General features: G+C 38.6%; 1 protein-coding gene across 1 annotated transcript in view; it reads left to right on the forward strand.

The window, feature by feature from the left end:
• Positions 1-8147: 8147 nt before the first annotated feature.
• LOC149805854 (eukaryotic translation initiation factor 3 subunit B-like) overlaps positions 8148-15770 on the forward strand; it is a 52613-nt gene continuing 44990 nt past the window's right edge. Inside the window, exons 1-2 of the mRNA XM_089950580.1 lie at positions 8148-8336; positions 14802-14994. Coding sequence (XP_089806706.1) covers positions 8189-8336; positions 14802-14994 — 341 coding nt within the window. The 5' untranslated portion in view covers positions 8148-8188. The remainder of the gene's footprint in view (positions 8337-14801; positions 14995-15770) is intronic.

Genomic DNA, 15770 nt, shown 5'->3' on the forward strand with positions numbered 1-15770 from the left:
AAAACTAGCTTTAGTGCCTTACAAACGATGGATGGAATACCATCGGTGGCAAGAACAACACACCCCGCATTTACCTCCCAATCCCCATTTGAGCGAGATGTCCCAGTTACAACACGAATTGCAGTCCTTGATGGATCGCCAAGATTTGTCCGAAACAGAAAAATCGCAAAAGTACGGTCAACTCTTGCAACGACTGCAACTCTTTCACCAGAAAGCTTTAGACGAAACAGCTCTACCCACTCTGAAAGATTTTAAGACCTTGATGAAAAGTCCAGCACCATCACCAGTACCAGTACCAGTACCACCAGTACCCGTGACCAAGACAGAAAAAGGAGAAGAAGAGGAAGGGTTTCAAACTCCACCAGAAAAAGTACGCAAGTTAACAACACCACCTACCTCCAGAATTGGATGGATTAAAAAGATGATGGCCACCCCTTCTTCCTCACAAGAGAAAAAGAAAGTGAAGACAGAAGTGAAGACAGAAGTGAAACAAGAACCGATATCCCCCGCTCAGACATCCTTCTCCTCTTCGACACCTATTGCTGGCCGCACACGCAAAGCATTGCAATCCAAGAAAATACCCCAAGAGAAAAAGAGTAGCATCCTCCAAGAGTGGGTGTCTTATTAACACACCAACCAACACAAAAAAAAATGGAAAAAGTCTTAGCCAGCATTTACTACAATCCCTCCCATCCTGCAGGTTACGCAGGAGTTCAAAAATTGTATCGTGCTGCCAAAACGCGACTGAAAAGTCTCCGTTTACCTCAAGTGCAACGATGGTTACAAGAACAAGCTACCTACACTTTACACAAACCCATTCGACGCAAGTTTGCCAGAAGTCGCATCGATCATCAATGGCAAGCCGATTTAGCCGATGTCTCTCATTTGGCCAGCTACAATCGTGGCTACAAATATTTGTTTTGTGTCATCGACGTCTTTTCCAAATTTGCCTGGGTCGTGCCCTTGACTTCCAAATCGAGCAGCGAGTTAGTGCGAGCCCTGCAACGGGTGTTGAAACAAAGCGGTCGTCACCCTCTTCGATGGCAAACGGACAACGGCACCGAATTTCTGAACCAAGCTTTCCAAAAAGAATTAAAGAAACGTGACATTCATTTTTTTACCACCGAGAATCCCGAAACCAAAGCCAGCATCGTGGAACGTTTTCAACGCACTTTGAAAGAACGCATGTGGAAATATTTTACGCATCACCAAACTCTGAAGTACATCGACATCTTATCGCACCTGGTGCAAGCGTACAACCAATCTTACCATCGAAGCATCGGACGTGCCCCGCAAGACGTGACTCCCGACAACGAAGTGTTGGTGTTTGAGCGTCTGTTTGGTACGTCCCCGACGAGGGCTGTTCCCGAGAAAAGTGGAATGTTGGCCGTAGGAGATTGGGTGCGCATTGGCAAAACCAAACGCACTTTCGACAAAGGTTACTTACCTAACTGGACGACCGAATTGTTTCGCGTCACTGGACGAGTGCATGGCCGTCATCCTGCCGTCTATGAATTGGAAGACATGAACGGAGAAGTGCTCAAAGGAACGTTTTATTTGCCCGAGTTACAACGTGTGACCAAAAAAGAAGACGACGTGTACGACATCGAAAGCATTCTCGAACGCAGAACCCGTAAAGTGGGCAAACGACGTGTCAAAGAAGTCAAAGTACGTTGGAAAGGATATCCACCCAGTTTTGATTCTTGGATCGACGCTTCGCAAGTCATCGACTATAAAAAGAAGTGACCATCATGCCTTTTCACACAGACGCAGCTACGTCGACCACTCCTCCTTCACCCAGTTCTTCTGCGCAAGATTTACAAAAACAACCCTTGTGGGTGTGGTGTGGAGAACGTGTGCCTAAAACGCAAATCGTCTTTTTCTGCCAAATCTTCGTGGTGTATTGTGTCATCGGGGCAGCCATCGCCAATTTGAGTTTGCAACAAGGAGACAAACAATTGTGGACCATTTTATTGAGCAGTTGCATCGGTTACCTGCTTCCTAATCCCTCCCTGAAATTCACCTCCAACGGGAACCACGGGAACCTTGTGTCCAGTGCCAGTGCCAGTCACCACTCCAACCACAACCAGAACCCCATTTTGGGCGGAGACACGCCTCTGACGTCCAGTAACCCCTCGGACAGCCACAGAACTCTGGAATTATGAGTCACCAAAACCAATTTTACTTAACCTTACCCAGTGACAGTTCCATGGAGGTGTTTCCCAAGAACACGTTGTGCTGTTACACGGCCAAATTACCTCAAGCCATCCCCTTAGATCACGAAGCCCATTGGGAAGTGGCTTTAGTAGAAATGATTCACCCGACCCAAGTCCTCAATGTCCTTCCCAATCAAAATTTTTTTGATGTGGAAGTTCATGACGAACAATTGCAACAGTGGATGGATAGCAATGTCAAATATGACAAGAAAACCCGTACACAAAAGTACACCACCTATCACTTGTTCATTTCCCCAGGCTATTATTTTAGTGGTCAACATTTGGTCAGCACCATAGCCTCCAGGTTTAATGCCGTGTTTCTGAAAGCTTTGGAGCATGTTAATAAAAGTGTCACTATGGAGTACCACAAAACAGCTCGTCGCTTCTTGATGAAATTTGAACGGAGTAAAATCCTGTCCATTTTATTTTGTCCTGAATTGTATGACATGTTGGGCGGAGACATGAACCTGAGAATGAGCATGATGAAGAAAAGCGAGTTACCCATCGTTTACGACAACGAGTCTTTTAGCAAGTTATTTCGTGCCCCGGTAGAACTGAACCAAGGACTGAATTTGATGTTTGTGTACTCCGATGTGGTGGAGTATAACGTGGTGGGACACACCTCCGTACCGTTACTGCGTGTCATTCCTTTCAAAGTGGATTCTGCCACGAACACTGACGAGGAAGGTGGAAACACTTACCACGTCCACCGCGAATTTGTACATCCTCACTATTTGCCTGTCAGTAAGTCGTATTTGGACACGGTCAACATTACTATAAAAGGAGATTTGGGACAAAATATTCCATTCACCAAAGGAAAAGTCACGGTGAAACTCCATTTTCGAAAACGGTTTTCTCACGATTCGTAAGTCATGTATCCAGTGTACCGAGGGGTTGCTCGACATCGAGGACACGGTTTAGGAGATATGTTAAAATCTGCCTTTCGTTCGGTGGCCCCGGTGTTGAAACCGATGGTGACACGCGGATTGCACGCCTTGAAAGATGCGGCACTGACGCAAGGCAAAGAATTTCTCCAAAATGTCATCATCGACAAACAAAACCCTAAAGAAGCCTTCATGAGGGCAGGCAAAAATGTCTTGATGCAAACGGGCAAAGACATTTTGGGTCACCGAGAAACACCTATAAATGCCCTGCACGCTACCGAGTCAGGCATTCAGCAAGGACAAGGCAGAAAGAGACGACGAAGAAAACACCCTTTCACCAGACTTCAAGCGAGAAAGGCCAAGAAAAGAAGAACCGTTCGAGACTTAGACGTTTTCGATTATTGAGAAAAGAGACAAAAAAATGATGCACCGAGAATCTTGCGCTTGTTCCAAGACGGAACTGGATCTGTTTGCCATGCCCCCCACGATGATGACGATGCAAGAATCCCAGTGGGTGGAATTTCACCCCGTCTCCTCATTGACCGATTCCGCTCCCATCGAGTTTGAAATCAAAGGACAGCCCGAAGATTACATCGATCTGAATAGCAGTTACTTGTACTTGAAAGTCAAAATTCTAGATAAGACTGGAGGTGCTATAGACGATGAAGCAGTAGCTCCCGTCAACAATTTCATGCATTCCTTGTTCAGTGGAGTGGACTTGTACTTGAATAACAAACTGGTCAGTAGCAGCATGGATACTTACCCTTATCGTGCCTACCTGGAAAATCTCTTGACGTACGGAATAGACGCCAAGAACACTCATCTCAATGCCTGTGTGGTATGGGAAGCTGACGAACCTACCAAGTTTGAAATATTGGAAACTGATGAAAAGAAAGACAACAATGATGGATTTGTAGAACGAAGAAAGAGAATCACTGGAGCCGACACAAGTTTAGAACTGATGGATCGTTTGCATTTGGACATGTGGTTGCAAGAAAAGTATTTGCTGAACGGGGTGGATGTCCGCCTGAGACTGAATCGTAGCAGTGCCGCTTTCCATTTGATGGCCGATAGTGACGGTTACAAAACCAAAATCCTAGAAGCCAGACTATACGTACGCCGTGTGGAAGTGTTACCTAAAGTGGGAAACGACATCAGTCAGACGTTGAGCAGAACGACTGCCAAGTATCCCATACAACGCGTGGAAGTGAAAACCTTCACCATTCCCAAGGGACAGCGATCCATGATCGAAGATCATCTGTTCCAAGGACAGTTACCCAAACGTTTGATCGTTGGTATCGTCGAGAATACAGCCTTCAACGGAGCTGCCGAGAAAAATCCTTTCTACTTTCAACACTTTGGCGTGTCCAAAATCGAAGTCAGTCGCGATGGCAAGACCTTGTGTACCCGACCTTTCGAACCTGACTTTACCAAGAAGAATTACTTGAGATCGTACTTGTCCCTGTACGAAGCCACCGGACAGTTAGGAACCAATACCAGTCACGGTATTACGTACGAGGATTATGCAGGAGGCTACGCTTTGTGGGCTTTCGATTTCACTCCAGACCAAGGCAGCGACGAGGGACATTTCCACCCTATAAAATCCGGCCAGATTCGTGTGGAAATTCAGTTTAAAGACCGAGACCCTGATGAAACGGTGAACGTCATCCTGTATGCAGAATTCTATAATACCATAGAAATCAACAGTTTGAGAGAAGTCATCCTAGATTACTAGAAACCATGGAAGACTGTTATCCCTCTTTACCTAGTGGAGAAACTTTTACTGTTGGATTATTGTTAAAAAATGTTAGAGTTGTTGTTGTTTAGTGTTAAGTGATTTTTGAATAAAAAATGTTGTGTTTTGAAAAAATTTTTTGATGTTATATTGTTGGATTATTGTTAAAAATGTTAGAGTTGTTGTTTAGTGTTAAGTGATTTTTGAATAAAAAATGTTGTGTTTTGAAAAAAATGCCTTTGTCTTTTGTTTAGCTATAAGAATGTTGGATTGATGCTCTTTCATTTCTTACTATCCCTCTCATGACACTCACTAAACGTTGCGACTCAAAAACCGTGTGGGGGATGTTTTCCTTCACGTCCGCGCTTTGACTTTAAGAACCGGGTTGTTTCCAGTCTAACCATCCATTGTCGACTCATCCTCCTAAGAAGATGTTCTCCAAACTAGCTAAACTCAACGAAGCCTACGTGAATTTGCATAGGGTCAGACACAGTCTGATACTGAAGCCAGAAGAAATAGAGAATGTGAGAATGTTAAAAATCACTGAAGACCTGATAGAAGAGCTCTTCAGAGAAGAAATGAACAGGGAAAAAGAAGAATGGACAGAGAAGTACAGACTTCAGAGACAGCAGCAACAACAACAACAAGAGGAGCAGCAGCAACCTGAAGCTGACAGAGGCTTTGTCGATTGTCGTATCGACACCAAAGAGTTCTTCTTCTCTTTCCGAAGAAGCAGACCTATCGCCAGAGAGTCTATCCTCAGAGGACATCGCATTCTTAGAAACTAAAAAGAATGCCATAACAAACAAAAAAAACAGCCCTTTTCAGGGCTACCCAATACTCTAGAAAAGAAATAACAATCGATTTGCCAATGTGTGTAGGTAGAGTAGTGTGAAAATAAACACTAACTCTTTTTTAAAAAAATGTGAGGGTATGTGTTTGTGTGTTTGTGTTTGTAAGTGGTTAAGTAAGTTGGTATGGATAGTAGATTAAAATGATGTCTTTTTGGTGTTTGAGGTGTATATTTGGAGTTAGATTGGATTGCTTTGCGTATGTGGATAGTCTATTGAAGTGATTTATAAAAAATTTTAAAATAGTGATGGGTAGCATAAAAAAGTGAGTGAGTGTTTCTTTTAGGTCGGCGCGTTGTTTTATGGTTATGATCTAGGTAAGATCAATTTTATGTTTTTAGGGGATGTTTTCGTTCACGTCCGCGCTTTCACTATAAATTGAAACTCGTTCGGCAGTCCAGCTATCCTTGTTGATTGATCAAGACCAAAAATGAACACGAGACTGGAGAAACTGTTGGAACTTCATGTGCATCTGGAATATGCCAGGCGCATATTAAATGAACTGGCCGCGGAAGCCATTGTGGAGGAGGGAAGGATAAGAGAGGAGGAGGAAAGAAGAAACAAAGAAGAGGAGGAGAGAAGATATAAAGAAGAGGAAAGAAGATACAAAGAGGAGGAGAGAAGATACAAAGAAGAGGAGGAGGAGGAAAAGGAGAGAAGAAGAGGAAATTTCAGAATCCCAGAGAGCGAAAATTGGGATTCTGAAGCGACATATCCTGCCTCTGCTCTCTCCCCCCAAAAGGTAAAATGTAATTGGGGGATAAGATGTGTATGCGGCGCCAGGCCTGGAAGGTGCCACCATTAACCAGGTGTCCATGAAGTTCCAAACAAAAAAACAGCCCTTTTCAGGGCTACCCAATACTCTAGAAAAGAAATAACCATCAATTTGCCAATGTGTAGGTAGAGTAGTGTGAATATAAACACTAACTCTTTTTTAAGATAGTGTGAGGGTATGTGTTTGTGTGTTGTGCTTGTAAGAGCTAAGGTATGTTTGTGTGAATAGTAGATTATGGGTTTCTTTATTGTTTCTTAGCGTAGGTGAAGAGTATAGTTAGGGTTCTGTAAGCGCTCACGTACGATTGTGTGGATAGTAGATTATGGATTTTGTTTATTGTTTCTTAGCGTATGTGAAGAGTATAGTTAGGGTTCTGTAAGCGCTCACGTACGATTGTGTGGATATTAGATTATGGATTTTGTTTATTGTTTCATAGCGTATGTGTTTGTGTGTTTGTGTTTGTACCCGCTCACGTACGATTGTGTGGATAGTAGATTATGGGTTTGTTTATTGTTTCTTAGCGTATGTGGAGAGTATAGTTTGGGTTTTGTAACCGCTCACGTACGATTGTGTGGATAGTAGATTATGGATTTTGTTTATTGTTTCTTAGCGTATGTGTTTGTGTGTTTGTGTTTGTGTGTTTGTGTGTTTGTGTTTGTACCCGCTCATTGAGTCATCCACCCTTGTGTCTTCCATGATGTTTAGGACGGACATGCTCATGTATGTCAGGTCCAAGTGGACTGTTGTTGATAGGACAGATACTAGTCAATGGATGAGGAGAGTTTACATAGAAAGACAAGGATGTCTCAAGAGGGTACTTGTGTATGGACCGGCAGTTAGAAGGAGTTTAAGAAGAAGAAGAAGAAGATGTGACAGATGCCATCTATGTTAATATTAATATTAACATAAACCCAAAGGCCCTTTTCAGGGCCAGCCATATTTCTCGAAAAGAGATAGCCTTTCCATTGCCTACCCCTTTTTTAAAAAAATTTCAAAAAAAAAAATCCCATGTTCAATTTGCCTTGACGCTATAAAGTCCCACCCTGTTTAAATTCCTTTGACGCTAAACCGTCCCACGATTTTTCTCCATGTTAATTTCCGTTGACGCTAATCTGACCCACGATTTTTCTCCATGTTAAATTTCCCTTGACGCTAATCTGACCCAGGGGTCTCTGTAATGCTAATTCCCATTGACGGTAAAGTGCCCCCATTTACTACTGGCAGACTAGGCATCGGCATAGGGGCCCCGTGACAACGGATCAAAATACAGAGGATACATAATGTAATACTATTTATACAATAGTTATAGACATCAATTTTAGTCTATCTATCTATCTATCTTCATATCAGGAGGTGATTAAGCACGGTATTACATTATATATTATAAACAAATTATGTGCAGTACACTTTTGAGTAGCATGTACCTCATAGTACGTTAAAGATATAAAAAATGTGCACATGGTATCAAGGCAAATACAGAACAATATCTGAATCTATTGGCAGTCTCCTTTGGGAATTAAAACAGTCGGAATATGTACAATTCCAATCGAATAACAAAATGTCCCATCCATTCGTTGAGAAATAAAGTCGGAAGATAGAGAACAGTTCAATTGAATAACGGCACTTACCCATTCGAGCATGCCCCTACGGTCTCAACGGAAGTTTGACGTGATTTGCCTGCAAAATCATGCGCACAAGCTTCCCGGTATTCCACGAGGTTTTTCAAGATGGCAGCTGATAAAGGCGATCAGGGATCGCGAAAATCAAAAAGGTCAGAATCTTCAGTTGAAAATCATATCATCGGGAGTGATGAAGAGGAAGAAGAGCCAGACTTTAGTGATCCAGAAGATTTTGTGGATGACATTAAAGAAGAAGGTATTCAGCATGAAGTGAAAAACAAACTTTACGTCTATACTTTTCTGTACCGTTGTTGGTAGATTTTCTCTTAGGCCTCTCCGTTGGAGTTTGCGAAAATTGGTAATAACACTGTAGGCTTTTGGTTTGGTAAGACTAATTGTCTCCCTAAAGCATGGTGCACACATGAAATGTAAAATAGTATATCAATGTAATGCGTTCAGCACATCACACCAGTACTTCAACACGTATAGTCGCCATATGGTAGTTGGAATGAGCAATGATTTTAAGTTTTTGATTTCTTGAAAAGTACTTTTAACCTTACAGACTTACACATGTCAGAGTGTGAAAAATGAATTATTTTAGGTTGTATGAATTAGTTTAATTTTGGCACATTTTCAGTGTTTTCATCGATGACGTTAGTCAAAGTCCATTAAAACTTGCTCCCAAATTCTGATCAATGCTGAATTTCTCATGGTGTGCTGAATTTCTCATGCTGAATGCCTCCTAATAAATCTATGACGTGTACTTTTTATTTGTTAACTTATCATCACCCCTTTAAGATATTTAAGTATAAAAAAATTACCCTAAATCAAAATTCAATAAGTTTTAAAACTTAAGTTACAGAGCCCCCTCCCCCTTTTATGGAGGAAATATTTTTCGGGCAAACAAATGCGTTTCCTGTTGCACTGAATGTAAAATTAGGGTAGATCAATTTCAAATTGTTTTTTAAAAAATGTTTCTAAAAAATATTGTTTTTTTTTCACCTCAGTGGAAATAATGCTAGGGTTGACAATGAAACTAGAAAGTTATTTTACCTTATGGTCTGTGTTTCTTTATTACTTACACACAGCAAACATTAATTACTGACTTGTTTCTTTCAAAAGCAGTTTAATTTAAGTATTACCCTTCAGAAAAAAGATTTAATTTCAGCATTATTAATTACAGTAAGTATAATTTACTATTATTCAAAGACTGTTTCCAGCATGTTTAGAAATACCATGAATGAAACACACCTTTATATGTTTATTGGTAAGTTCATTGAACTGAACATATAAACGCTGGACAAAATGATAGCCATAATATAAACTGATAAAACACTTGAATTTTTTAATTGAACATTTTAAATAAAGCGTGAGAGATGTCAAGTGATGAATTTGAAATGTGCACAAGTTTAAAAGAAAACATAACTTTCATTGTTTTTTTTTTCGTTTTCTTTTGGAGGGTTACAGTGGATTATCAGTAATGTACCTCTGCTTAAATTATTATTACCCTGGATTATTGTGAATTCAAATTTAACTTTGAGTGGAGTCGGTTTTACTATAACTGATGTTTACATCTTGAATATTTTGTCCACTTTGGTGAAAGTGTGGCCCTGTTATAGCATGTTCCATTATAACACAAATTCAGATATAACACAAGTGTGGTGTGGCTCCCAAAATTTCATATACATGCACTTTACTCATGCACAAATTTTGTTTTCTTTCTTTTCTTTTAAAGTACAAAAAGTGATGTGTAAAAAGTTGTCACTGTGTCTGAATTCTAATATAAGACGATCATTGTGTGGCTCTTGCAATTTCATATACATGCATTTATCTCATACATGAACAAGCTTTTCTTCTTAAAAGTACCAAAAAATAAAGTGTAAAATGTTTATTCAGGGATGTCGCAAAATTCAATTTATATTCCTTAGTGGCATCAAAATATACCCTCTGGCATTTCCCCCCCCCCCCCTTCCAACATTGTTGGCTGTTTAAACTGGTATATACAGCTTGGGTTTGGATTGAATAAATTCAGAGGCACCATGAAAGGAAGCTGCAAACTTGATATAAAATGCATTGGAATTTATATATTGTTGGACAAAAAAATTCATTGATCATATTGACTAACTGCCTTAACAGTGCATTGTTATATTATCATCCACTTCTGAGATCTAGCCTGAATACTGTATGCTGTGAGATCTCAGCATTATTTTAAATAACATTTCTGGTAGCAGAGATCAACCATACAAGGCAATATCTTATAAAGGATTTTTTCTTAGAGATAGTGTCTGATTATTAGCCACTCGCTAGTAATTAATAAATTTATTTTGATAGACCTGTGTAAGTGGATGGTAAGAAAATTCCTCTTCTTTTCACTCAGAATTAAATCCTTCAGAACACTATGTTGTCAGTAGTAATCTGTCAGAATAGAACAAAACACCTGTGTATTCCTTGTCTGTTGTCCTTTTTTTTTAAATATATATATATATATATATATATATATATATATATATATATATATATATATATATATATATATATATAATCTGATGCAGACCTACCAACCGTCGCGATTTTGGCTTGAATATCATGACTCGCAATAGCTATTCATGAATTCATGCCACGTGCAAAAAAAAGTCATGAATTCCTTCATTTCTCGATCAGCTTAAATCATGAATAAAATTGTATTCCGTTAAGTGCTAATCTAAATAGCAGCAGTGTTCACCGATACCCATAATGTTCTTGTATTGCTAGTTGCGATCTTAAAAGAACTAGATTTGATTATTACAGTTTGCCTGTAGCAAGCATTGTAAAGGATATAATCTATATTTAGAATAAGTTTTACAAGTATTTGTGAAGAAAAGAGGAGCCCGTCATTGTTTTTAAACAAACACCAATTTTTCGAGCATATGAAATTTTGAGATATTGAAAGATTAGCATATATCATAATTTGCTCGAGTTCATATTTTTCTGCGCTTGCATTGACACCATTAATCGTTGATCATTCTGTTTCATCTTATGATTAATGCCATTTTGTAATTAAGCCACACAACAGTTAAAATGTTTTCACCTCCACGGAAAAAGATTATGTATTCGACAAAAAGTGAAATATAGATTGAAGTACACCAAAAATTGGCCTTGCATTCAGCCATCAAACATTGATGTACATTATGCTTTTCGTACAGTAGTTTGCAGTTAAGTTTAGAATTGGGAATGTGTGCATTATTGCTTACACGTTACCCGTATTACATGTACTATATAATAATAATAATAATAATATATAGTACATGTATAACAGATAAATTGTAAGCAATGATACGAGCCACTGGGGGCATGTGACAGAATTGTGTGAAAAATGCACAGCTTGCAAAAAGCATATTGATATTGGTAAAATGAAGGGCAACCAGCAGATTTCAGCCCTGGAGTACATTAAGCCACTCAAGTCCAGCAACTACCAGTGCTGAAGCATTTGCGAGTTTTCTTGTTCAACATAACCTGCCTTTCTCATTTGAGATCAGCAAGTGACAGTGAAATAGTGTTTACTGTGTATGTACTGGGGCTTTCATCAGCCGCCAGCACTGATGACTATCTGTCTCTTGCTAGTAACAAATACATTTCTGCTGATGGTTTTATTTGGATGTTAAGTAAAATCCTACCTTTTTAGGTCAATGGATTTAAATCATTCAGAACACGCATTTTTTGAATATTAATTCCTGTCAGAAATAAACACCTATGTATCCAGCTGTTATTGACCTGAAATTTAAATTAGGGCATAACCGACTTTTGATCCGGAAATCGGATTCCACCGGATAGTATGAACTTCCGATTAATCGGAGTCGGACAAGGTAGGAACGACCGATTCGGATAATAAAAATAATAAAGTTGAATTTCTATAGTACCTTGTCTAACACTGCGTGTCATTCGATAGTGCGTTAATAAAGTTAAATAAGAAGTCAGAAAAGTCCAATATGGTCAACACAACGGGGTGAAGCGATAATACTTGAGTTAGACCGAAAGATTTAAATTTATTAAAATATATAATACAGTCCTACCCGTTTATGTCAACATCCTCAATAATGAAGGCATAATATTGAATACATTGACACATGCTAATGAGGTATTAAAAGAAAATGATTCCGCAAGAGGCCAACTTTATAGGACCAAACAAAAGCCTGTTTTATTTTTATTTGACCGCGACATTAAAGCATGGCGGCAAGATCAACTAATTGTTGAATAAAGTACAGGATGGAACTGGCTGCTTGCCGACATAAATGATTAAGGCCGGAAAATAAAAGCCTGGCGGCAAGATCAACTAATTGTTGAACAAAGAATGGGTCGGAACTGGCAAAAAAATTAAAATTTCATGGATTTTTTGTGGCTTTGAACTTCGTTGCATTTTGCTATAGTCCTGCCATATCCTTCCCCTTGTGACATCGGTGTGATATGCAAAACGTGTGTAACACGGTTTAAAAAGTTAATTTGAAAAACCTTTTAATTTAGCATTTCCGATTAATTGAATCGTATCCGGAATCAGAAAAATTTCGTGCCCAAAATCCGGAATCGGAAATCAGTAGAAAAATGCTAATCGGTTATGCCCTAATTTAAATTGCTGATGCATGTATGGAAGGCAGCATCACCTCAAGATAAGTCTAACATCAGCTCCGCCTCAAGCATTAGAGATTATTTGAAACGGCAAGTATCAAACTCATGGGTTGATCGTAAAGTTGTGGGAGAAGGAAGAAGGTGATCTTGCTGCACAATTGACATGTTAAGTTGCAGCCTTGCAGAGCCCAAGCTCAGTCTCTACAAAAGCACTCATATATGACATTGAAGCTGAGGAAACAGAATATGACAATATTTACAAGAATATGACAGTATTTACAATGATCAGGCAATGATGGAGGATTTCAGAACTTTATTAGATAATAAGGATGAATTCTTGGACTTTGTACCAGATGACATTAAATATTGACATCGATAGGACACTGAATGACAGAAAAAAAGACTTTCATTGTTAATTTGAAAGATGCGTGGAAATGGCATATTATGTGATAACTGAATCAGATCATTCGGAACTATTTTTATGCCAGTGCATGACCAGTAATCAAGTTCATGGATTTAAAATATTCCAGCATTTTGGACTTGATTGGAATTTAATTAAGACAGATTGTTAGACGTCATGATATTCCACACCAGTGATTAATCTACCCCTGTGTCCCACGTTCAGCATGCACAAAAAAAGGCTGGGACTCATTAGTTGTTCATATGTGCATTCCTTTGGATGCAAGAAGTTTTAAAAGAACAACATGCTTACTGTGATTTTTGTTTAACAGGACTTTCTTTTCACTAGGCAAATATTATCTTTGCACCGGTCATGTAGTACTCACTCCTTAACAGTATACTATTATGGGATGTCTTCAGTTCCCCTCATGTTTCTGGTTAAAATGCTGCCAAAGATGATGAAAATTGACCCAAAGCAAAGGACATTGGATATTTAGTTTCATGATTCACATTCCACTGATCAACATCTTTCAGTTTCTTCATTTGAGATTCAGGATGTAAACATGTGCTCAGCCTCCAACGTAATGCATGAATTACCAAAAGTTCAACAGCTTCAGCCGAAGTGGTTAAAAACGTACTCAAAACTACAGTATGTCAATGGCTGTGCATATACTGCTAGATGCAAGCGTGGGTTTGCTGCCCAGAACAGAATCCTGGTTAAAGCTAGAAACAGGCTGAATATTGAGACTTGGCACAAACTGATGGCTGTAAAACTATGTACTGTGTCATATGATTAAAAGTCAGTATTACAGGCCTGGAGATCTAAGAAAGATGCAAATTTATGAACTAAAGTAAAGTGAAGAAGGAGTTGATGTTGTAGTTAATAATGACCTAGTTGTAAAAATTCTGTATTATAAATAACGAAAATTGATGTATCTCAATGTGTTTGCCATTTATTAGCAGAATCATTGTACTCATTACATTTGAGCGGGACTCATTATTTGAATATATGCGAGTCATGTGACTCTTTGGGATGAAATTGTCGATTGATCACTGCCACTCTATAATATAATTGTATTTAAAATTTGTTCTGTCAGTTTTCCTTTCTTTCGTTCTTTTGTAACTCTGATTCAGTGATGAAAATGACATCTTTATGATACTGTGAATGACAACATTGTGGAGTTTTGTTGTTTATTTTTAACTTGTATGGAGCTATCGTATTACAGGATACTATGCATCAGATTTTTTTTAAAACAAGTATATAATCAGTAATGGAATGCATAGGTTTATCATATAAATGGATATAAAATATTAAAGCATTTTGGACTTAAAATGATTTAATTAAGACAAATTGCAAGGTGTCCATTCTTTTTTTGTGACATTCCACTCAATATAATTGTATTTTACATTTGTTCTGTCATTATTTTTCCTATCCATCCTTCCTCCAGTTGGACTTGTTTTTTTTTCTTCAGCTTGGATTTGCTGAAAACAAGTCATCCCTTTATACATATCACATTTGCAAAATACTCCCATCTTGTATGAGGAGGGTCAAAGAGATATTGGTTTCTGTGTCCCTAAAAAGACAGGGGATGATGTGGTCGAATTAACTTGTAAGCGAGTATATGTGGTATGTTGTAAGTCTTCAGTGTTCATTTGTTCTACAACAGATTTCATGCATAAACATATTCAGAACGTAACTTTTATTTCGCCCCACTCTTTGCAGAGCTTCTCGGAGATCTACTAAAACAAAGACCAAAAGAGACGGATGGCATAGACAATGTTGTTGTGGTGGATAATGTTCCAGTAGTCGGACCAGATCGAGTTGCAAAACTTCAGAATGTGATAAAGAAAATATTTGAGAAGTTTGGTAAAATTGTCACAGAGCATTATCCCATGGAAGATGGGAAGACAAAAGGGTATGGTAGTCCATGTAAACATACACTATCTTTAATAACTTTTTTAATTCATATTAGCATATTTTATCGAGCGATAGTCTTAATATAGTACTGGTTATTATGAACCTGTTATAGCACATTTTTTGTACATGGTTTTGGATGATACATTTTGTGTTTGCAATCTGATAAATACAGATATGTTTTCTCTAGATAGTATACAGTTAAAATGGCGAACACTTTGATAGTTACAAATTAACACTTCAATGAATTTATTTGTACATGGACCTTTGCTGTAACAGGTAATTTTTATGAAAGACTAGTAGACCAATCGCATCCAATTCATAGCTTAAAAAGCAACATTTGACTGGCTACATCTGTATAAATACTGCCTTGGGTTTACAAGTGCACATGTAGGATAGAATATGGGCATGACTTGGTGCAAGCAATATAAATTCCTGAATTGTGTGAATGCTAATCAGTATACATGCACGTGTGTAATGCCATTCAGGAGATAATTGGTAAATGTCAAACGTGTCAGTGTATGGAAGGAGAGGTACTGGGCTGCAGTACTGTGCATAAATTCTAAACAATAAATGTCAGATGTGGAGAACAAATTCATGTGACGCCAATAATGTGAAGTTATTGAAGTCAAGTGGAACATTTTTGGCAAGTTTATTAGTTTTTCATGTGATTATTTTGGTTTATTTTATGATCATAAGTTACAACAGGAGCAGTTTTTTATGAGTGTAAAATGCGTTTCTGGCCTACCGGATCAGGGGTGCTGCCCCTCAAGACCC

This window comes from Sinohyriopsis cumingii, chromosome 2 (assembly GCF_028554795.1).
Source record: "Sinohyriopsis cumingii isolate HCF-2022 chromosome 2, ASM2855479v2, whole genome shotgun sequence".
Classification (NCBI taxonomy): Eukaryota; Metazoa; Mollusca; class Bivalvia; order Unionida; family Unionidae; genus Sinohyriopsis; species Sinohyriopsis cumingii.